We start from the raw sequence: 22,816 nt of genomic DNA, 5'->3' as shown, positions 1-22,816 counted from the left end.
CAGTCTGGGAGTGGAAATCACAGAATAGTTTGGGTTGGAAGGGACCTTTAAAAGATCACCTAGTCCACCCCCCTGCCATGGCTAGAGACACCTTTCAGTAGACCAGGTTGCTCATGGCACACCATCGCCCACCAACTCTCTTTTGATGAAGTCTGCGGCACATATTGATCATGTTTAGTGGTGGGACCACTGGGGGTTAGGTTCTCATGCAGTCCCCTAGCTGTGTAAGAGGGTCTGTGTAATTAGGATTTGTAAATGAGGTTGTATGAACCTCTGATTTCAGTAGGGTCTGTGGGCTGAGGCATGAGAGAATTTAGGGAAAAACAATCAAGAGGAGAGCTGCCTGTCAACAGCTGAGGTAAGACTTGATCTTGTAGGGGAGAAAACTGCAGCGCACAGAGCTGGGAATAACTTGTAGTTCAGGAAGTTGTAGTGTACCTTGAAAGTATTTTCCTTTTTCCCTTAATGTGCTCTGGCACCACTCAGACAGCGTGCACATAGTTAGCGTTTTCTGGAGGTAAGCAGGTACAGACCAAGAATTAGAAGGTCTCTTGTGCAGGTGGCTTGCATGTTACCCCAAGGGCCGTTCACTGCTTTCACACCCCAAACGTCACCTCGTGAACAAGTAAGAGCTTTGTGACTCGGTGTCCAGAGTGGGGAGAAAGGGCATATGGGGGAGGAAAAATGGGGGAAAGCTCTCCTTGTCCTGAAACTTGGGTCAGCTTTTTCTGCTGTGGTGGCAAACCAGTAGATTAAAGCTCAGGTCTGATGGAGCCTTGCTTTCTCCACAGCAGGAGGTGGTGCTGATGTGCAGCTCAGGATGGTGGGACAGATCTGTGACTTGTGACCCTGTTGACTGCAGTGTCCCTGACCAGTCCCATGTGTACTACGCCGAGTTCTCCTGCCCCAAGGGGACCACCTACCTGCAGAGATGCTCCTTCTCCTGCATCCACCCAGCTAAGCTTCAAGGTACAGTCTGGAGCGCTGAGAAATTTAACCACCCTTTCTGGTGCTACCTTTCCATGTCTGTCCCAAGCTCTTCAAACAGAGCATTGCTACTTTGAATTTCCCAATTATCCTGGCTTCTGCCAGCCACGTGGGCTCTTGAGAGACTTCCCGAAATGCTGGGCATCCATGCCCCTTGAGCAGACACCACAGAGTGGGGATAATTCCCTCTGACTCCCATCCCCTGGCTGGCAGCCTGTATCCATCCACTTCAGGGTGTAGGGATGTCTTCTTCTGATAGCTGGTGAGGTCTGGCAGCCTCCAGTGTTCTGGGGACGAGTGAGGCAAGAAGTGTGCAGGCAGCCGGTGCGGACAGACACAGAGGACTTCAGAGAGCCAAAAGTGGCTCGGTGCCTGGTGGCTGTGGGAAAGCCTGTGGTTCAGGAGGCCTGGGGCTGTATAAAGCCATAGAGACTGATGCCCACAGCTGGGGAGCAGTCTGGGAGATGTTCACCACCCAGACACACAGCAGTCCCCCAGACATGCCAAAGCCTGGCTTTCATTCTGCCGACTCCATCAATAGCCGCAGGAATGTTTTCAAGCCAAGTCAGAGAAAAGAGAGCTACTGTTCCTGTCTATGCAAAGCTGAGCTGGATGGGATTTGGGGGGTAATTGCCTTGACAGCTTCAAGCATTGGGACTTTATGTGAGTTTCCACTAGCGCCTTTGCTCTGAACAATCACATACAACAAATCATTTTAATGGGTGCCCTATTTTACAGAGACATTTATAGCTGAAACGTATGAAAATAATTTACTTTTTTTTTTTTTTTAAGTTAAATCTAAGGACCAAAAACTGCAGGGAATTAAGGTCTCATTTCATGACGGGGCGATGCCGGCAGATCCCCAGTGTGAGCTGATCAAAGGGTAATACACGAACAACGACTCGACAGCCCAAATTCTGCACGAACCAATGCCCGTTGCCTTGGGTGGGTCAGCTGAGGGCAGGGCTTTAATCTGATCTATCACTCACAGCCGCCTCTTGTTCCCGCTGAAGTCGACGGGAGGTTTGCCATGGGCTCCCTCGGTTGGAAGGCATCCCCTCAGTGGAGCGCCCTGGGTGACTTCCAGCGGCTGACACGATGGCTGGTGGTGCTTGGCCAAGGCTGCCGAGCCATGTGGGTAAACTCTTAGAGGTCCAGCTGACTCGGCTGAGCTGTCGAGGCAGGGACGTGCTTGATGCTTGTTCTTCCTGAAGGCTCGCATCCTTACGGCCAAGCTCTCAAGGCTAATAAATACTAAGAATAGGTAAGGAAAAGATGACATGGCTGTGTGGCGCTTGGAGGCGGGGGATGACCATTGGCAACACCGGCCCGCCGGGAACGCAAGCACTGAGCGGAGGCATGGTCTTGCCCCTGGTCCAAGAGCAGTTGTAGGCAGAGCAGTGATCCCAAAAAAAGAAAGCGATGCTTAAAGAGAGCATGGAGCAGTCTGGCTGCACTGGAAACCTGCTAATCCAAACCTCTCAGTAGGAAGAGTGCTATTCACTCCAGTCCAGCTTTTTTTTCTTGCTTAGCAGTTCCCAGTGAACCATCCATCATCCACACCATGTGGGTGATAGAGTCCTGGACTCTTACCACAGGCACCCAGAGCTGTGCAGTTTTGGCCACCCATTAGCTGGGTCTACAAAACGCCCTTTTCTCTAGAGAGACAATAAAGAGTTGGGCTGTAATACTCAACGCAAACCTTTAGTAATGGGTGGGTTGAATTCCCAGTCACACCAGTTAAGGCTCCCACCCCTGTCCTCCTGCTACTTCCCATCTTGCGCTGCACATGTAGCACAGGGTATGACAGCTTGTAAGGGTAGGTGAGGACAAGCTGCAAAAAGTGCCTGGGGAGAATGAAGATGGGCTGAACTAAATATGACAGATAGGTGTCATACACAAAAGCCCTCAGCCCACTGAAGGCTATCTTGAGGCTTCACTAGAGAGAGGAAGTTTAAGGGAAAGTTTTGGGGAGATTTGTGGAACCAAGATCCCTTCTCCATCCCCTAGAAGTTTTTTCTTCCCTGCTTCTGTCTGCATTCAAGGAGTTTCTGCCCCAGCCTGACCAGGCATGCAATGGAGTCCATGGTTTTCATATTTGTTGCCTCCCTTGGCATCAGTATCCACTCTAACAAGAGGACTTTTGCTGGTTGCTCTGAGCTTCCCTCAGCAGGACTCAATCCCCAAGTCAGCTGTAACCCCAATACCGTGCTTCTTTTTTTGGGGTCAGGAACAAACCAGTGGCTGACCTGCCTGGAGGACGGTCTCTGGTCACTCCCCGAAGCCTACTGCAAGCTGGAGTGCGACGCGCCTCCAGCGGTGGCCAACGCCAAGCTCCTGGTCCCGCAGTGCCTGCAGGGGAACCACGATGTGGGCTCCGTCTGTCGCTACAAGTGCAAGCCTGGATACTATGTGGCCGAGAACACAGTGGGCAAGCCTAAGAAGTAAGTCTGTGGTGGGTCTCTTATCACCGTTTCCTTCCTCCTGTTCTCTCAACATGAGCAAGGAGGAGAGGTGATGGTATGCTGGCAGTCTTGAAGAGTTGATTTGAAAAGTATAAGGCAGAGCAGTTTGCTCTGGTCATGCAGATTTCTTGAAATACAAGAGGCATTCCCCTGGTTTAGGTGAAAGCAGGTGGGAACAAGATGTAAACTGTTGTTGCACACACGTGTATGTTAAGTGCCTTAACCTAAAGCATGTGAATTTTCCCATGCATCTCAACACAGTTGTCACTTGGTGAAAATTAAGCATGTACAGAAGTGTTCATGGAGGTAATTAGATGTAATAAGATGCTGGAAGATTCCTGGAGCTGCTGTCTTTCCGAAAAGTGATAAAACATAGATCAAGGCATTGGGAGTTGTAAGAATGAATGACTGCCTTTTGTCAGGGTTAACATCTTCCCCCCTGCACATCTTGGCTAAATTTAATCTCAAGCATTCGCATTTCAATTGGAGAAGGTTTTTCCCAGTGCTTCGGGGAAAAATTCCTGGTGATTCACTAGCCCTGTGCTCAGCCAATATCGTGACACTGGGGGGTAAAGCAGCATTTTGTCTACGATGCCTCCAGCTGAAGTCCCCATTGAGTACGGTCACTAAAGATTCCCTGGCACTAGCCAGGTCCTCCCAAGAGTCTTGACGCTAGCCCAAATCAGGTAATTATGTGCTAATTTTTTAATGCCCCCTTCCAGTTTTAATTGGATGCAGACTTCATCTCTACTTTGCTCTGGGGTAGGGTGGTTGTGCACTGGGAAGCAGTTGCCAAATTTCTTGCCTCGTAATGAAGGAAGTGGTTTCTGTAAACAGCTTTTCACAGTGTTAGGAGCATTTCTTGGGCCAAGGGGAGCTGAGCAAATTATGATTATGGCTACGATCACATGGACTGCTTTGCAAACTGCAGAGCAGCTTGCGTGCCTGTGGCATTTCAGGGACTGGACGTGCAATCAGATCAACTCAGCTTGCAAAGTTAGGCCATCTCAGTAATGCTGCAGCAGCTGCTGGTAAAAAGGATGGCCTCTGGGAGTTCCTGAGGCTCCTCTGATGTGTGTGTAACTTCCCCATGGGTCTGAACAGCCTGTGAGACAAGTCAAGGAAAACCATGCAAAGTGGTTTACATTTTCATAGCAATGCACATTGACATAGCATTTTCACATTTGGTATTATCATTACTGCTAATTCATCTGACATCTTTGATGGCAGAGTATAATCCTGTTACAGTAAGCAAAAAAACATTAATAGAAACAGAAAATTCATTGCTTTCTTATCATGCAGATTAACTGCTATGCGAGTGGCCTGATTCAAAGCAAAAGCCTTCCCTTGGAAGTGTAAATGTCGGTGTACCATCTCATCTGGAGCTCTGCATATACACTCAGCATGAGTATAAACCCCTTGGCACATGTAGCGAGTAGCAGCTACTAGCCAGTAAGTGGGCCAGTCAATTGCTGGATTGCTGGAAATCTTTCTGGTATTTCAGCCCTGGCAGGCGGAGGATGGGAGCTGCTGGAGTGAGAGGTTGCTTTCTTTGTTCAGGCCAGTTTTGGAGAAGTGAGTTGTTGAAGGTGAGGCGAGCTCTGGAAGGGGCTGGTGCTCGTGGGGTGCAGGTTCCTGATGTGCTGGAGTGCAGGGTCTCAGCTGATGATTTGGACATCAGATTTTGGGGTCTTCTGAAGTCTTTCGGGGTTCAGGAAACTGTTCTTGAGCTATTGCCTCCCTGTTGTCCATCAACACAGCAAGCAGCAGCCTTGCTAAAGGATTTTCTGCTGTACAGGTGTGGATGGGCATGAAAAAGCAAGACTATGTTACTATATATTAGACAAAAGTCAGGCATGATTTACGGCTGACACTGAGGACTCCTCATGCCAGCTAACTAGCTCAACCTTGGAAATATAGTCAGGCTCCCTTTGAAATTTTCTTCTAGCTCGAGCGATCATGCCTTTTTAGAGGGGGATGTTGGAGGGAGGGTAACCCCTAGCTGCCCTCGCCAACAGCTATGTGGCTCCAACTGTTCTCCAGGGAAGGCATAGAGGCATCTTTGGGTGTCTGTGGGTTCCCAAGGGATCAGCTCGCTCTGCTACTATGTGAAAGACACACTCAACGTCTCACAGCACTGTTATAAGAAGCTTGGTCACTTCCTTCAAGGGCTGCTTGTAGGCACCTTCCTTCAGGGATGGCTTTGGATCCCCTGTGGACAGGGACAGTTAAGCTGTAATGTGAGCGAGCAGGAGTTCAACCCAGCCGGGGCTCAGCATCACCTCCTGACTAGCTGCTTTTTTGATCAGCCTTCTGCAGTGCCTTTCCCTCTCATGCACCTCGTAAAACATCACAGCTGCTACAGCTGAACTGAGGACCCAAGCTCTGGGGCTTTGCTCTGTGAGGTAGGGCTACAGTGCCCACCTTATGCAGGCCTGAGCCATGGCTGGGATCCAGCTGTCTCCATCCAAGCTGAGATGCTCTTGGACACAGATGTTCATGTGAATCCCTCACTTCTGTTTCATTAAGTGAATTTTACTGTAGGGGCAGTAAGGATGCTTAGAAGGCTCCTGCAATCTTAGTTGAAATTCATTTCCTGTAGCATAAGTGGAAGTGAAAGGGGGCAAAGAAATCCGTTGTCTCGGAGGTGCTTTTATCTGTTAACCCGGGTGAGGAAAAGCCCTTCAGAAATCACTGCTTGTCAACAAGGGATCCTTGAGGAAATGTTGATTGTATAATCAAGATCCTGCCAGAGATTTGCTGCCTTTCTGCTGGCAGGATCATCTGACTGATGATGATGACGAGAAGGGTAAAACTTCTTTGACTCTTCCTAAAGGAAATGCCTGGAGAGTTCACGTAACAGCCTGGCTTCCAGCTGCCAAGCTATTTCACATCTAACCCCAAAATAATGTTAACAAGGGTAACTTGTGCTTTGTGATGGGAGCTCTCTGGTTTTGGGCAGCATCTGTCCAATGGCAGCACCAACCCACCCACTTGGATCACAGAGAGAAATGAACTGTCAAGGAGCAATATTTGGCATTGTCCACAGCTGCAGCATTGAAAAGAACTGGCCTGAAAGTCAGAGGTCAGATGCTTTGGGGAAAATGGGCATCACCCCCGCAGTGGTCCATGCTGTTGCTTCCACTGTGAAGTGCCATCTGAAGCAGCTCTCTAACAGGAATATCTAGGACATCATTTAGAGGAGCACTCTAATGCTGAGAAGATGCTCTCAGTTTGGGGACCGAAAAGGTCAGAGCCTGCAGAGGGTTTGTTTCACTTGCCCAATGCAGGATGATTCCTTGGAGAGAAGACATTTGGGGATCTCAAAGCTACCTTTGTAAGGCGTTAAGACCCTTCTACTAGCTTGAGGGAATGAAGCAAAGAAGAAGTGGGCACCCAGGTCCTTTCAGGAAGCTTTGAAAGTCTCAGCCTGCCTTTTGACCAGAGATCAAGGGAGGACAGCACAGCTCCCTGATGAGCTTCCATGGAGATGTCAGCCCCCTCCACCTCCTCTCCCCTTTCAAACACTACAGAGACCATGAAAGAGGGAGAGGAGGCAGGGGAACGTGGAGGAGAAAATGGACAGGAAGGAGTTAGCAGACCAGGGGCTGGAAACACATCAGAAGGTTCACAGTAGGCAAAGCAGGACAGCCTAACCCCAGAGCACCGGAGTTTAGCAGGGCACCAGGACACTGTACGTTTGTGGTAGGTGGTGTGCTGACTGCTTCTGCCCATGTCTGGCCCCTTCCAGATAAGAGGCAAACACCCGCGCAGCTGAGGGAGCCAAACAGCCAGGTAAAGAAAACACAGGCTGTCAACCAGACTCCTGCGTCACTTCCACCTCTAAGGTCACTGATCAAGATTTACAGCCCAGGTTTCCCAGGCTGTTTGGAGCACAGCAGCAGAGGTCCTACAAGCTGGTGTTGCTTTCTTTCAATTTACCAGCAAATCTCCCTCCTTCCCTCCTGTTCTTTTTTTAATCTGTCAGTCTCCTGCTATGGGAGATGAGGCTTTAGGCTCATTTATCACTGTTCCTGTATGGTGGACCCAGCCCCCCCCAAGCTGGCCACCCCAGTACATGGCTGAATCCCAGCCAGGCCCCGGCATGCTCAGCTCCCAGAGCCGGGCGAGTGCTCCTGCCTTCATGTCAGATGCAGCCCTAGCTGGCTTCAGATGTCTCTCCTGCCTCCTCTACCCATTAGGCATCTGCTTGCCTGGTTGGAGGGGGAAGCTTTGACTCCGATTTTCCGGGCTTTCTTGTTAATCCTTGAGAAATACCTCTAACCCAGATCAGAAGTTGGGGGGGTCTGGAAATTTCAAGCTGTTATGAGGTTGTGCTTTTATATATATATATTTATTTTTTTATTTTATTTTATTTTATTTTAAAGCCTTACCCTTCCCTTCCCCATGCCTTAATATAAGTTGCTCTCTTCATATGTGCAACAGCGGTCCACATGCCACCTTCTACCCTGGGGTCAGCCCAGGCTAGCCCTGTTTGAAGTTCCCCAGCATGGATGATGGTGGTGGGGTGAGCCTCCAGAGCAAGGCAGTATGTCCTCCCAGGTCTGGGGAGGGTGCAGGTCTGGGGGAAGGTGGGAGAGGCCATGCATGGTGCCGGCCCCCATGCCGGCACCACTCCAGCACCACGTCAAGACAAGAAGCCCCTGTGAAGATGATAGGGCTGCAAATCACAGTGTGCACCTTGCAAATTGCAGCTCCTGCAGTGTGCCCTCCCCATGCTCAGCTGTTCTCCCCAGGTCTTCCCATGGCTCCCAGGCAGAGGGCCTCTGCTGTGATTTGGAGGAGCAACAGCGAGGTGCGGTGGATGCATTGGTTATGTTCTGGTGGCTGGTGGGGAAGTGAGAAGTAACGTGTGGCTGGGATGCTTCTCCACACTCCCAGCTTGCTCCTATTGCTGTAACGCCATCAGCTCAACCCCCAGTGATTTACCCTTACAAGTTGTACAGCTGGATCACTCCCTGCGTGCCAGGCAATTCAAGATGGGGAAAATGCTGCTTGAGGACCTGGATGTCCAACACAGAAAATGCCTCATGGCACCTGTCTCCATTTGCCTTTAAAGGTGGGCACCGCAAAGCATTCAGACAGACACAGGAGGAGGCAAGGTCTGATGGGGACATCTTCAAAAGGCAGTGACCATCATCCCAGTGGATGATTAGGGGTGGGCTGAAACCACAGATGCCCACAATGGGATCCAGAGTTGCTCTTCCTCACCACCCTTACAAAATCTTATGTAGTTGCAGTTCTTTTCAGTCAATTCAAGGCTACTGTTCTTGGGGTGACTTTGCCAGACCAGTTGCCGCTCAGATGCTCACACCACGGCAGCCCGTGTTCCTAGCATGGTCTTGTGGGAAGATACTGTGCAGAGCTCTGTGCCAGGGGACCTGCCATGTCCGCTCCTCTGCCTGCCTCCACATCACCTGCTGAAGCCTGAATTCACCACAGCAGGAACCCACTGCCTCCCTTATACAGTCTTTAGGGAAAACAGATCTCTGATTTCTGAAGGAAGAAGGGGAATCTGTAAGAGCCGTAAATACTTAAAAAGATGAGAATGTTTCAAAAAGCTCTCAAATTTCCCATCCAGGAGTTCCCAGCAGAAATGTGATAGGGATGGCCACCAGCTCCTGCTCCAGGTCTGGCAGTGGGGGTGCAAATGGGGTCCCCTTGCCTCTCCGGGCTGCGTGACCCCGCACCGTGTGTTGGGGGGCAGCTGGGTGGCCCCACGCGATGTCTGCTGCTGCTCAGAGCAACAGGCAATTTAGTGCCTGCCCCCAGGGGTTTCTCCAACCCAGTTAAACCACCCTCCGCATACCTGCAGCATGCTATAAACTCCATAATGTGCACCCGGAGCCCTGCCTGCTGGCACTGGTGGTGGGAGAGGGCAGGGGCAAGAAGCTGGAGCAGGCTGTCTAGTAAAGAAGCACAGGAGGGGGGGAGTGGCAGGGGGGTGGAAAGCCTTGTTAAGGATGGAGCAATCAGCACTGGCTCAGGTAAAGCCCATCAGTGCTGTCAAAACCTATGTGTCAAAGTCTGGGGTTGCGATGACGTGTCCTCTTCTGGGAGAGCGGTCCCCAGCCAGCCAGATGCCTTGTGGGGTTTTGATGCCTCTGTGTAAAAGATGCGATGTCTATATTGCTGCCAAGGACAGGAGACTGAAAAGCGGGTGGACTTTGCTTTCTTTTTTCACTGTTTTTTTGGCAAGTAGTTTGCGCCTGGGCTGTTTTAGCAGCACAAGATGGTATTGGTCTGCTGCAGAATGACAGCTCCACGGCGAGAGCGGGATTGACAGATCTGGCTGGAGTACAAAGAGGAGCCTCAGGAGTAGCTGGGCACAGGCCAGCAGGATTTACTGGTGGAGGCTCACTCCATCCAGCAAAGTATGTAGCTACTGGCGGTGGGACAAGGCAGTCTAGGACCCGCAGGGGCTGCGGGGCAGAGAGGAATGGTTTAGAGGTACCATGAGAGGTGGGGAGCAACGGGGTGGTGAGTGCAAGGAAAAAGTATCCAGTGATCCTAAATCAGTGCGATCCCCCCAGCGAGGGGAAAAAGGTCTTGGTTGAGCGTGGGCTGTCCCTTTGGGAGAATCTGCCTATGGCGAGGGGTGGGATGGCATGGGAAAGCCCCACGCAGGGGGGCTTGGTTGTGCTCCAGGAGAGATGTCTCTAGGCTGCTCCTGCCTCTGTGGGATGCTTGGTCCAGCCAAGGTGGGGTTTGTTTGGGGTGCCGCAGCCCGCTCTGGCATCTGTGTTTCCCCAGGAAGTTCCTGAAGGTCCAGTGCCTGGAGAGTGGGCAGTGGGAAGAGGGCCACTGCGTCCCCGTGGTGTGTGAGCCCCCCCCTCCCGTCTTCGAGGGCATGTACAACTGCACCCACGGCTTTGAGCTGGACAGCCGGTGCGTCCTCAACTGTGAGCCGCAGGGGCAACAGGTGAGTGACTTGGGGGAGATGCAGAGACTGGCCGAGCGTTGTGCTTCAGAGCACCTGAGAACAGCAGAGCTCCCCGTGCCCGGCTGTGCAGAGGGACCACACAGCAGCTTGGCTAAATGCCCTTGTACCACCAAACAGCTGCAAACCTAAAGCTTTTCTTGCTGCATACCAACCATGGCCCAGGGTGCATCACTACCTGCTCTCCTGCTCCCTGGTGACCCTTCCAAAAAGTCGTGGTCCTAAGTAAGCCTGCTTGTCTTGAGTGAAAAGGGTGGGAAAGCAGCAGTAGAGGGTTTCCAGCAGGTTTGGGTTGCTGCTGTGAATGCTGCCGGGATGAAGGGCAACCTTGCTGCAGCAGGCTTGCTACCCAAAGGGCTTGCCTGGGGATGGAGGCTGCTGCCTGCCAGGCTTTTCCACCCAGGTTTCACATCCAACCTGCTGGAAGGGTCTTGTCAGTAGAAGTGTGGTCGATTCCCTCTGGTGGGATCTAGGAGCAGCTGGAAAACAATTTGCTTTCTGGTCAGTAGTGCAAAGCATACATAGGCTGGACTACATGGCTGCAACCCAGCTGCCCTGGAGAACTTCCCTCTGGACCTCACTAGCAGGAGGGGGGTCCTTGTATTGTGCTCCCACCCCTAGAGCTGGGCAGTGGCCAGGCAGGGTGAGCCTTGCCCTGCCAGTAGTAACACCGGCTGCTCTCCCTCTGCTTTGCAGGTTCCCATCATCTGCACCAAGGAGGGCTTATGGACAGAGGAGTTCAAACTGTGTGAGAGCTTATGGGGCACCTGCCTGCCACCCCCGGAGCTGAATTTCGTGGAGTACAAGTGCGAGCAGGGACACGGCATAGGTGAGGGCAGAGAAAAGCTAAACAGAAAAACAAACCTTATGTTGACTCAGTTCTCCCAGAATGCTGAAGGTCACAATGACTCTTCTTATACCAATCCCCACTAAATCTGTGAAAAAAAAATTCCTGTTTTCTCTTCCATCCTTTTTCTAAACACAGAGCCAGCGCGGCTTTAGCCTTGTGCATGCTCTGGTTGTACTCATGGGCAAGACTTAAAGCTAAAGCTAGCTCCAGTGCAAGCATCTCTTTTTTTCAGAAGTAGCAGGGTCTCATCTCTAGGGCAAACCCAGCCCTTTGCAGTAGTTTTCCTAATGTCTAGCCCTCCATCCCCCGCAAGGTCTCTCCACTTGTTACTACTGCTGACATTTGCAGGGTTAATGTGGCAGGTCCTAGATAAAAGCCACAGTGACAATCGTGTGTAACAGGGCACTTTCACCAGATGAGGGACCACATCATCCATTTCTTTCTCCCGGACTTGGTCGCTTTGTGCATTCAGGAAAAGCTGCAATGCTCAGTCACAGTCTTTGCATCTCATCTGGCATCCCGCTGGACAGGATGCTTGAGCAAAGCCCGTATCACTCTGAAGCAAACACACCAGTCGTCCAGGTCTCATGAAAACAGGCTGAGGCAAGTCTAAGGGCAGGGCCTGCTAAGGTTAAGCTTTGGAGAGACTTGATGTGAGGCTGGGGTTAGGGCTGGGATCCACCTGGTTTTCCAAGGTGGTTTCCTGGGTCATAGGAAGGCAGTGGGAATTCAGTGTGGTAAAAAAACTACGGAAGATGCTTTCTAACTTGTCAACAAATATCTTATGGCATCTGGCCAGACTTATTTTCATGCTGGATCCCACGTCCTGTCCTCAGGGCTTGAATCTATGTCTTAAGGCATGTTCAATTTTCCTCTCATCTGAGAGAAGGGAATTGGCCACAGCTCCTGTAGGCTGTTGCATAATTCAGGATGTGGGGAAGGAATTGTCATCCCAGGTTGGGAGGAAAAGGGTCTCCTCTATGTCCACCTCTACCCTTAGTGAGGAGCCTACACGTTTGGGTCTGGTGCCCTCCTGTAAAACATCATTGCCTGGTTCCTGATGAAGTCCTCAAGGCTCACTGTCCTCCTGCAGGTGCTGTGTGCATACCCTCCTGTATTATACCTCCCAGTGACCCTGTCATCCTGCCCGAAAATGTAACTGCTGAGACTATGGATCACCGTCTGCAGCCCACCAGAGTCCAGGTAAACGGGAAGATGGATTCCTCTAGCAGGGGGTTCACTAGCAGCATAGATGGGAGCCCCCTCTTCTCTACCTGGTGTTTTTTAACTGAAGTCTCTTTGCCTTGGGTGAAGAATGGTAAGACTTGGAAAGATAAGCACCATAAGTGAGCTCATGGCTGGCTGGCCCTCTCCAAGGAGCTGCCCAGGCTGCAAGCTCTCGAGGTACCTGCTGCTCCCCATAACCAGGTTCCAGTGCCAAGGTCCTCCTTCCTCCCACCACTTCTTTCCCCTCTTCCCTCCCTTGTGGATGCTACTGAATAGCCTCCTGCTCTCCCATACCAAAGTTCAGCATAAGTTATCAGCTCGTAAGCCAGCTTTCAAGGACTTGCAGGATACCACAATGAACGAAGTTAAGTGCAGGAATCCCACTGATTTTTCAGGACATGCTGCATGCCTAAACATGCTAAGCTGCTGTTAGTCAGCCAGTGGGCTGGGAGAGTAAAAGCCGCCCCTGGCACAGTGTGAGCCTGGGTCCCCGAATACCTGCCAGCAGAGATGCAACCCCAGGCAGGCATCTCCCTGCCAGGGAGGAAGCAGGGCACTGTCAGCTGAAAGGTGTCTCAGGCTGCCAGGATCCGCTGGCCGGCTGGTTGCCTCTGCTGCTGGAAGAGGGGAGCCTTTTCCTCCCCATCTCTTACTCATTTTGTAGGCAAAACAGCTCAAATAGCTCAAATAGTTTGGATCCTCAAATAGTTTGGATCCTCATGGCACGACTTTCCCAAAAAGCAGCTCCGTCGGGGGAATATTTCTTAAAATAAAAACGAGATGCATACGGAAGGAGGTGGAACAAAGAAAAGCAAACAATCTTCCCAGGAGCCAGTGCTCCCATCTAAATGCTTTCCCCTCCTCCTGGGAACCCGCAGGAGGCCCAGCATCATGCTTGTGGATACTACTGTACGTCGCCTTGAATCAGACCTATGACAGATCGCTGCCGGGGGTTGAGGATGGCCGGGGCGTGTGGGATGGTTAAGCACGAGCCTTGGAAGGAGTCCTTGCCTTTGAGGGATTGGATGGCTTGGCCTGTTCAGGCAGTGGCGTTCGGCTTCCCTTTCGCTGCTGCTGTGGGCTCTCGTGCAAGAGAGGCATTTTGCAGAGAGGAGGAGGAGGGAGGGGAGGTGTTATTTTAAGAAACAGCGCTCCCCTTTGCCAGGATCTCTCTCCCTGGACCGTCTTGTTTTCCTCTCTGTCCTGGCTCCTGCCTCTGCTCCCCGCTTTGCTCCTCCAAGCCTCCAACAGCTTGCCATTCCTGGGAGCTGCCGTGATCCTGAGGTGATGGAGAGGATGGGGCAAACCAGGCAGGGAGCTGCAGAGGCCACTCGAGGAGGGCACGGTCCTGTTTTGCTTTCAGCTCTGATTCATTGTGTCCCACAGACGAGCAGGTTTGTCCCTCTGCCCTCATTTCCCAGCCAGGAATACAAATATACTAATATGAGTATGCTAAGATGCCATTCAAGTTGAACAACAACCACATATGAAACACCCCAGTCGGGTTAGGATGCAAACCTCCTCTGGGCTGAGCAGGAATTGGCTAGCTCAGCCAGCACCCCCAGCCTCTGCCCCATCTGATGGAGGCTCCCTCCAGGTCTGCCTTCCCTGCACTGGCTAAGGATGGCCAGGACCTCATCCTGCCCCAGCCCCGTCATGGTCTTGACCGAACATGCAGCAGAAGGACCTGCAGCAGGTCGGCGTGGGCAGAGCTGCCCTATCCCCAGCTGCCGTGCCACATGGGAATGCTGGAGCCAGTCTGCCTGCTGCTGTGCATTTCAAATGGGAGGCTAGGAGAAAACATATGAGCTGCCCCTCTGTGCAGCTCCCACGCTATGAAGGGCATCCTAGGACACTTTCGCAGGCCAACCATCATTTTATGGGGCCTCAGATTTCAAAGTCTGCCTGAGCTTTACAAGGAGGAAATCGCATGTGCGGTGGGGCTTTTCTTCCCCCTGTATAATCATAAGTGCTCCCCACAAACCCCTGCTGAATGAGCGGGACAACGCGTTCCAGCACAATGAAACCGAGCCCTTTGCATCTTGCTCTTGTGTCCAGTTGGCTGCAACAGCTGAGTTCGTGCCTCATAAATACCAACAATAACCTCAGCCCCGTGAGTGAACATGAGTCTGGGGAGGTGAGTCCTCCCGGGACCTGGTTCTCGGAGCCTGAGCAGGGGTCAATAAGCAAACTGATGCAGGCACTGAGTGATGACCAGCTGAGGCCCCCATCCCGAGCAAGAAGCTGGTGAATCCAACATCACACAGAGAGGTGATGGCAGACTCAGCCTGTCATGGCACTGGGTGGCTTCCTCCCAGCAGCAGCTTGTGGCCAAGTCAGTCACCATGAGGTGGTACTGCCAGCCAAGCCCCACTTCTCTGGTGATCCCTGCCATCTCCCTTTGTCCTCTCTCAGTGCGTATCTATATAAGTCTACATACAGACACACACGTGTCTGTCTAGCTTCTGCTTTGAACAATGTACCCTGGTTTGTGGGTGAACCAGGTGCAGCTGCTTTGGGTTTGATGGGCTTCAAAGGGTTTCCCACTGGGCAGAGGTGCAGGGAGGGTCCTGGGGGTGCCACTGCTGTTCTGCACCGTGACGAGCAACGCAGCTTTGTGGAAGACCCTCTACCTCCAGAAAGCATTGGTGGCTGTTGCCCTCCCTCTGCCACCTTGCCTTACTGCTCTTTTCTCCTTCCCTCCTCAGCATATTGTGTGCACAGGCAGGCTGCGATGGTATCCAGACCCCTCTGTCATTCACTGCATCCAGTCGTGCGAGGTAAGCCCCCCTGCCCCCAGCACGAGCTGCCTGCTCCTTGCAGGAGAGCTCCTGGCAATGAAGGCTCCAGCACAAAGCCGGATGGCTTTGACTTCGTGTTTGCTCCGAGCTGGGCCGGGGCTTGCTGGCTGAGCAGAAAGACCAGAGCAAGCATCCTTGGGTATGGTCCCCCACAGCCAGGGCGGTACTGGGGAACGATTGCTGCAGAATAACCCACTTCCTTCCTTGCCTGCTTCTTCTTGGCCAGCCTGGGAAGAATGTTCTAGCAAAAGGATTTCACTGGCAAGGGGTATCCCCAAAAAGCCCGTGCTGACTCCAAGCCTGAATATTTCCTTAACCAGAACTGCAGTTCTAGAGTAACGCGGATCCAGAAAAGCCCTGCGTGACTCACGCGTCCAACCAAAACAGCTAGGATTTCCAGCCTCGTATATGCAAAACAAACCGCTCCTGAAGAATCTGCAGACAAAGAATTCCTTGCAGAAATTGGTTAGCCACTCATTTCATTTTGAATAATGACCAGGCAGGAGAAAATCATAGGCAGCCTGGAGTCAGTTCACAAAGGAAATTAAAAATAGGCAGTCTTTGTCAAGCACTAGTTGTTATTATGATTGAGGATAAAAGGAAAACGGGGGGTGTATTTTGGAATGTTGTATGTGAAAATTTTGGATTTTTACCAAAAAGAAAAATGTAAATGAAGCTTGCACACCAAAAATAGCTTTGGGGTTTGCTGATATTTCTTTTATGTGCTCATTTCAATGCAGATGATCGCTTTTGCTCACCGATTCTGCCTAGCTCAGCTCTTTGTCAACTGAACTGTGGGAGAGAGGGTGATGTTGCAGGGGGCACGTCCCCGGGAAGGAAATGTTATGGTCAACAGAAGGTGCAGCAGTTATTTCCCAAACTCAGTGGCTGTGTTGTGCGTCTCTACTGCAAGACATGGGCTGCAAGGGGAATGATGTGCTGTGTGCTAGAGAGGTGTTTGATGGTTGAGTACCAGAGCTTAGCAATGGATCCTCTGGTGTTTTGGGAGCTCCAGGTCTTTCTAACCCACATCTTTTAGCTCAGCTCTGGGGCAATGTATTTGAAGTAGGATGGACTTATGTGGAAGAGCAGTCCAGATGGTTGTGGTGATCGTCTCTGCGGTTCTCCTGCTATCAAGGGAGAACTGCTCCTTGTGCTCTCTGGGAGTTGGTCCTTCCAAAAAAGAAACAAATGGGGTATGAGGTGCTCCTTCTTCCCTTCCTGTGCAGCTCAGGTGAGAGAAAGCTGACACAGGCATGAGGTGAGGTAAGGTACACCAGACCGACCCCAGCCTTTCCTTTTCTATGGTTCCTGCACTTCACCTTGTGTCTGTGTCTTCAGCAAGAGATCCCATAGGGAATGATGAAAAATGCCAGCTTATTCGTGTGTGTGTGTGCGCGTGTGTGAGAGAGAGATAGGGTCCAACTACCTGAAGTCCCAGCATCTCACAGTAACAGTCACTGTCTTCTCATTGCCACCTAGACATGCTCACAGCCAACATTACCTCTTTCTGTTCCTGGATGCTTGTCATCCCCTTTTACTCTTAGAAAGAAATCCTAGACAGCAGTTTTAGTATACAGGAACTTAAGCAAGCCAAAATCTTGCAGTGTCCTACCAAAACATGGAGACTCCATGCTCTTCATTACCCTTGTAGACTTTTTAATGCCTTTTCTGCTTTCAATTAATCTTTCATCAGGAATGAACAAGCAGTACATACTCTTCCAGCTGAGGTCTCACCAAAGCCCTGCACAAAGCTTCCTTGTGCTGGAAATGTCTCTTTTGATAGGACCCAGGACTTTATCTGTTATTTCTGCAGTTGCGTCTGTCTGGCAGCTCAGAGATATCCTGAGGTCAGCAAGTACGCCCAGATCTTTCTCTACCTCCTTTGTTTCCAACTGATGAACTCCAAGCTAACAGCAGATGTTTTACCATCAGTACAAGAGCTCACCCTTCAATTTTATACAAGTGAATGTCATCCTGTTTCTCTCTCTAGTTCTTTGGGTCATCTAACTATTTGTCAGATATCCTGATCCTCCTCTGTGGAACAATGCCTTCTTCCTCATTAGTTTCATCATCACAGGCCTATTTTTAAGGTCACAGTCACTCACTGTAATACTAATGAAGATTCATCCTCAGATAGTTTCTTTCACCCTGATGTTCTCCTTTTTGATACAGCTCACAGCTGCCTCCTCCCTATTCTCCTCCTCCTCACTTCTCACATGTCTTTCATTATTCTTTTCATTGGGTTTTCTTCTACAATGCTGCAGGCTGTTAAGGTTGGACTGATAAGCCAAGTCTTCCTAGATAACTTTTTTTCACATCTGTTTTATAGTAGTCATTGTCTTGCCATAAAGAATAACTCTTAACCAAAAGCGTCTCGTTCAAAGTATTGCTCTGGGAGCTGCTGCTCAGCACTGGGAAGAAGGAAGGTGTTACCAGTCCCCCCTTTTTACCACAGAAAACGCCCTGAATGTTGTTTCTGCTTCATCTGTGCTGGCTTCCATCCTCATTTCTATTCTTCTCCTGCTTCTGTCCTTGTGACCAAAAGCACTGCAGTTCTCAGAGGCCATTTCACTTGGGACCCAATCTCTTGTGGGATGTGGGGACATCAGACAGCAAGAGTTGGGTAGAGATGGAATATAATGTGTAATCTGTCCTTGCTGTGTGGTGCCCCCCACCCCCATCTCCTTTGCATGTTCTCCCCTTCATTTGTCTGCACAAGAAATGTTCTGCCCCTGCAGAACATAGCCCCTGCTGGTTCTGACATGGTTCAGCTTGACTTGCCATGTCCATGGGACATCTTAGTCCCAGGTTCCTCCTCATTTCACAGTAATCCCTCACTGGAGGTACCTCCTTTAGGAGCTCAGCCTCTGCTCTCCATTGGGCAGGGACATGCTGTTCCAGTGGACTGTCCAGGTCACCTCAGGTCTGAGTAGCCCCTCGGAGATGCCATTGTCTGTCCACTGACTGCTGAGCCGGTGTTGAATGAAGCAGCTTTCTCATCTGGATGCCTCAGTGAGGAGAACAACCCTACATAAGAGAAATCCAGGCCTCCTGGCTGCTCGTACTGTTTCTCCTTGGTGGAGGCACTTAAGGCTGGGGCATGCCGGCAGTAGCCAAGCCTCAACCTTCCCAGCCCCAGCTGGACCCCTGCCTCACATTGGAAAGTTCAGGTCACCACGTAATGGTGTTAGAGGGATTCTCGCTCATCTTTATCGTATACTGGCAGCGGATCAGCCCGCCTGCTCATCCCTCTCACTCCTCTCCCCACCTCCCTTCTCTTTCCATTAATCTGGTCGTCCGTCTGCCTCCTGGTCTCTCGCTGCACCTTGCCAAGTTCCTCATCCCTGGAGCAGGGAGGCACGTAGTTCAGCGGGCAAGGGAGGGAGGGAGGGATGCAAACCTTTCCAGGAGCCTGTCAGGAATACAAGTTAGCACCGAGTGTGCTTTGCCTCTCAAGGGCCAGCAGAACATCTCCTCCCCTGCCATCAGTAGAAAAACAGATGGCAGCATGGGGGAGGTGGGGGGAGAGAGGAGGGGGCTTGGGGCTGAGTGGACAGGGGAGCGGAGGAGGACAGAAACCCCTCCTCCCTGCTGTGGTTTGGGAGAAGGCGGTCATGGTCCTGGTAGTGTGCTCAGCTGCTGTGAGGGAGGGGTTTGCAGCATCTGGGGCAGGTCCTCCTAAGCCATCCCGAGGTGGCCACCTCTCAGCTATCCTCCTCCTGTGCCCAAGAGCAAGTGAGGCTGTTGACTTCAGAGAAGACAGCATGTACAGTGATCCAGGTTGCTCCCTTGGATTATTCCTGCCATGGTGCAAAATAGTCCATGCATGAGTGTAGCTGCTATAAAGCATCTCCTAGTCTGTGCAACTCACTAGCTCTGCACCCCACTATCTCCCACCACAGTGGCTCTGTGGTTCACACTGTGGCTGTGGTTTAGGTGAAAAAGTTTGCTTATTTTATCATCATTATGTTTACCCAGTGTTACTCACAGGATGGAGTAACCATCACTGTCCTGCTCAAATACCCTCAGAGGAAGGCAAGCTGCTCTTCCAGCGATCTCAGTGAACGTGGGCAGGCTCTTCTGGGCAGCCTATACATTGTGGAACATGCTGACCTCGCCCCCACCTCCAGCTCTGTTTCATTATTGCATGCAGGTAGCAAAGGGTTAATTGCAAGGGATTTAAAAGAGCCTGCTTTGGACAGACCACAGGGAGGCAGAGCTTCATACTGGTATGGTAGGAGCTGGACAAGAGCTACTACAGCTGTGGTCTGCCTTGTAGGGTAGTAATTCCCTCCTGATACAACTCGGTGTCTCTCTGGTTGCGGCTGGCTCTGCTGTGCTTTGCTCTGAGCAGCCCCGCCTGCACGCTGGAGGAACATGCAAAGACTTTGGCTTGAGGTCTCTGCCTCACACCCTGGGTGAAGATGGGCCATACCAGAAAGCTGTCGTGAGCATGAGCTGCTAGGAATTTCTCAGGTCTTGCCTGCATGAGGACAAGGTCTCACTGCCCTTGTGCGTGCTGCTGGTCATGTTATCACAATCGTAAAACACTAATCCGTTGCCTGTTTTGTGATTTTCCTGAGATATTACAATGGAAATTATGAGACAGGGATTGAAGCATGTTTGTGGTTGCAAGTTGTTCTCGAGTCTCTCGATCCAATAGGTAGTCGAGGACCCCAATGGATCCTTGGCTCTTCACGCCAGCATGCACAAAACCCTCACTCAGCACGTATGTGGCTTGTGTCCAGCATTTGTCAGCTAGAATTAACCCCTTTGAAGTCATATGCAATAGGGACAGTGGGAAGCCTCATCTAAAATCAGGGTTCTGCTGTGCTTTAATGTGACGGGAGACAGGGTGCGACTCGCTCCCCGGGCAAAGCGCTGCAGCTGGAGTCCAGCTGCAGGCAGCTGCCTGTGCTCCTCGCTGCCAGTGGGGCTGGGGGCCCCTGAGTGTCCCTTCTCCCAGACCTGGGTGCGCTCTGATTTTGTACCATGGCAAAGCTCAGCACAGGAAACCAGGCAGAAACATGATGCTGGTGGGATGCTCCGCTCCGGGAAAGAGATACTCTTCTGCTCTCCTGGGGCTTAAGGCAATAAGGTCTAGAGGCACCCCAGCTTCTCCAGGGAGACTCTCTAGAGCAACTAGGTATCACAGCATGGCCGGAATTTAGTCAGTCTCTCGTGATGCTCACATCACCAGTCTCGCATCTCTTTTCCCCGTGGGAGCATTTCATGACCCCTTTGTCCAGCCTGCACTCTTCCTCTGTCTGCTGTCTGGCTTCGAAAATGCAAAGAGGATCCTACTGAATGTGACTGCTGCTCTTGCAAGCAGGCAAGAGGCAGACTGCATGACTGCTATTCCTTCAGGAGTCTTGCCAAAGTCTGAAGCCTTTGTGATCCAGGTGACCAAACTTGACTCGATGAGTTGCCCTAGGTTCTGGTACATTCAACTTTTGGATAGTATGTGACATGTTGGCCTCCACATCTCAAGAGGATGCAGCAGAGTTGGAAAAAGCAATCAAAATGATTAAGGGGATGCCACAGCTGCCCTTCAAGGAGACCCTAAAACGTCTGGGACTCTTCAGTTTGGAGAGCAGAAGAGTGCTGGAGGTTTGCCAAGTCACAGAGGTGCGGGGTAAGATGGATGCAGAAGTGCGGAGCACTCACTGAGACTGGCAAGGGGTTTATTTCAAACAGGTGGAGGAAAGTGCTTTGGACACAGTGAGCACTGGACTCTGAAACTGGGTGCCACGTGAGGCTGCAGGGGTGAGTAGCAGCTTTAAGTTCAAAAAGGGATTAAACAAAGTAGTGGACATCAGGGCCACAAACAGATACTGAAAGGACTAGGCAGGGCTATACCTTCCACCATGCTTAATGCAGCAAGTGCGGACGGTGGGGGAGTACAATGAGCGTGGACTGCAGGTAGTGGTCACTTCTGGATCAGACCCAGCCCCTGACTGGTGAAGGCAAAGCCCTTCGTGCTGGGGAGGTGGAAGGCAAGATTGGAGCTCTCTAAGTACCTGCTAGGTACATTTTCATACTGCTCTTCGCATGAGCAACGTGGGCTGCTTAGCATGGGATAAAGCCTTCCAGGGGATGAGCCCAGAGAAACCTATTCCTTTTCCAAAATCTCAGTTGAGGCATACTTTTCCTAAACTGTGAGATCATCTCTGTCCCCTGCACACATGTGGAGTGTGATTATAGAAACATCATTTTGTTAAGAGACAAAGCAGAGGGAAATAAAATGATCATACAGCAGCATGGTGCAAGGACAGGGGACAGGTGCAGCTCTTCTGCCTACAGGCACAGGCTTACAGAGCCCTGAAAAATGGGGGCCTTTTGGCACAGGTAGGACCACAGCACCCAGGCACACTACCAGTGCTGGTGGGGACCCAAAGAGGTGGAAGCAGCCTCAGCTCCCCCAAGCCACATTGTGCAGGCTGGCCTGCACTTGGGATGCTGTGACCTATGACTATTTCTCTGCCCTCTCCAGCTCAGGTGCTATCCCTCCATCCCTGTCCACGTCCCGCTTTCCCCTCTCCCAGCGGTCACAGTCATGCAGCTGGTGACACAGAGGGAGCGGAAAGCCACTGAAAGCACCTACTGAAATAAAAATCAATGAATCGCTTCTAATAATAAACAAACACCCCCAAGCGTAGCCCAGCCAACTGCTTTTCCAACACGAATATTCATTCCCCTTCAGCTCCTTCATCCCTCGTACATTGTTTTTCTTTCTGTTTAAGATCTGTAACAAGAACTTGGCAGAAACCAGATACAAGTGGGTCAGGAGGCCCTTGTGGTTTTCAGGGCTTGTTTTCCATAACCCGTTCTATCCTGCAACATATTTTGCACAAACAGCTTGGCAGAAGATCTAATCCATGGCAGCAGGCGAGCTGCTGAGGGCAGGATTGCAGGCTGGTGCTCGTGGCCTGGGAAGTCCTGGCTTCTCTCATGTGTGCAGCAGCAGCGCTGGGCATGGTGAGTGCAGGAGACCCATCTCTGGGAGCCACCATGCTTGCCAGGAGCACTGTCAACACACAGCATCTTCCTCTGCTTCCCTTCACTTGTTCTTTCCTGCTTCTGTTTCTCTTCTCCTGTCAGCACTGAGATCAGGGTGTAAAAAAGGACAAGGCTAAGGACCCCACCATGAATACATCATGGACACAGATGCTTTTATGGAAATAAAGACCTACTCTGATGTGGTGTTCATCTACACCACCTTTCCATCCCTTTCTTCACTCTTGTCCCTGTGGACTGCACAAAGCACTTTCCAGGTCACTGTCTGCTGAGACATGGGGTCCCTGAGGAGCAAGCCACAGAGCAGGACACGGATAAAGAAATGCATCCCCATTCAGTAGCCCAAAGTGCCACATACTCACTTCTGCAGCAGAAGTGTGTCCAAGCCAAATCCTGGCCTGGGACACAGAAGCACTTTCAGACACCGTGACAGCAAAGACCTGCTCTCCCAGTATGGTCATCTACAGCAGCATTCAGGCTGGAGACCAAGCAGCAGTCTAACCTC

General features: G+C 51.2%; 1 protein-coding gene across 1 annotated transcript in view; it reads left to right on the top strand.

Annotated features, from left to right (window-relative positions):
• Window positions 1-22,816, top strand: part of PAPPA2 (pappalysin 2) — an 88,291-nt gene that overhangs the window by 56,493 nt on the left and 8,982 nt on the right. The window contains exons 13-18 of the mRNA XM_010580724.1: window positions 792-969; window positions 3,218-3,431; window positions 10,227-10,395; window positions 11,110-11,242; window positions 12,357-12,466; window positions 15,199-15,270. Of these exons, the coding sequence (XP_010579026.1) occupies window positions 792-969; window positions 3,218-3,431; window positions 10,227-10,395; window positions 11,110-11,242; window positions 12,357-12,466; window positions 15,199-15,270 (876 nt within the window). The remainder of the gene's footprint in view (window positions 1-791; window positions 970-3,217; window positions 3,432-10,226; window positions 10,396-11,109; window positions 11,243-12,356; window positions 12,467-15,198; window positions 15,271-22,816) is intronic.

This window comes from Haliaeetus leucocephalus, unplaced genomic scaffold, assembly GCF_000737465.1.
Source record: "Haliaeetus leucocephalus isolate CR32 unplaced genomic scaffold, Haliaeetus_leucocephalus-4.0 Scaffold730, whole genome shotgun sequence".
Lineage (NCBI taxonomy): Eukaryota > Metazoa > Chordata > Aves > Accipitriformes > Accipitridae > Haliaeetus > Haliaeetus leucocephalus.
Note: the sequence above shows the minus strand (reverse complement) of the source record. Positions and strands in the feature narration are given on the sequence as shown.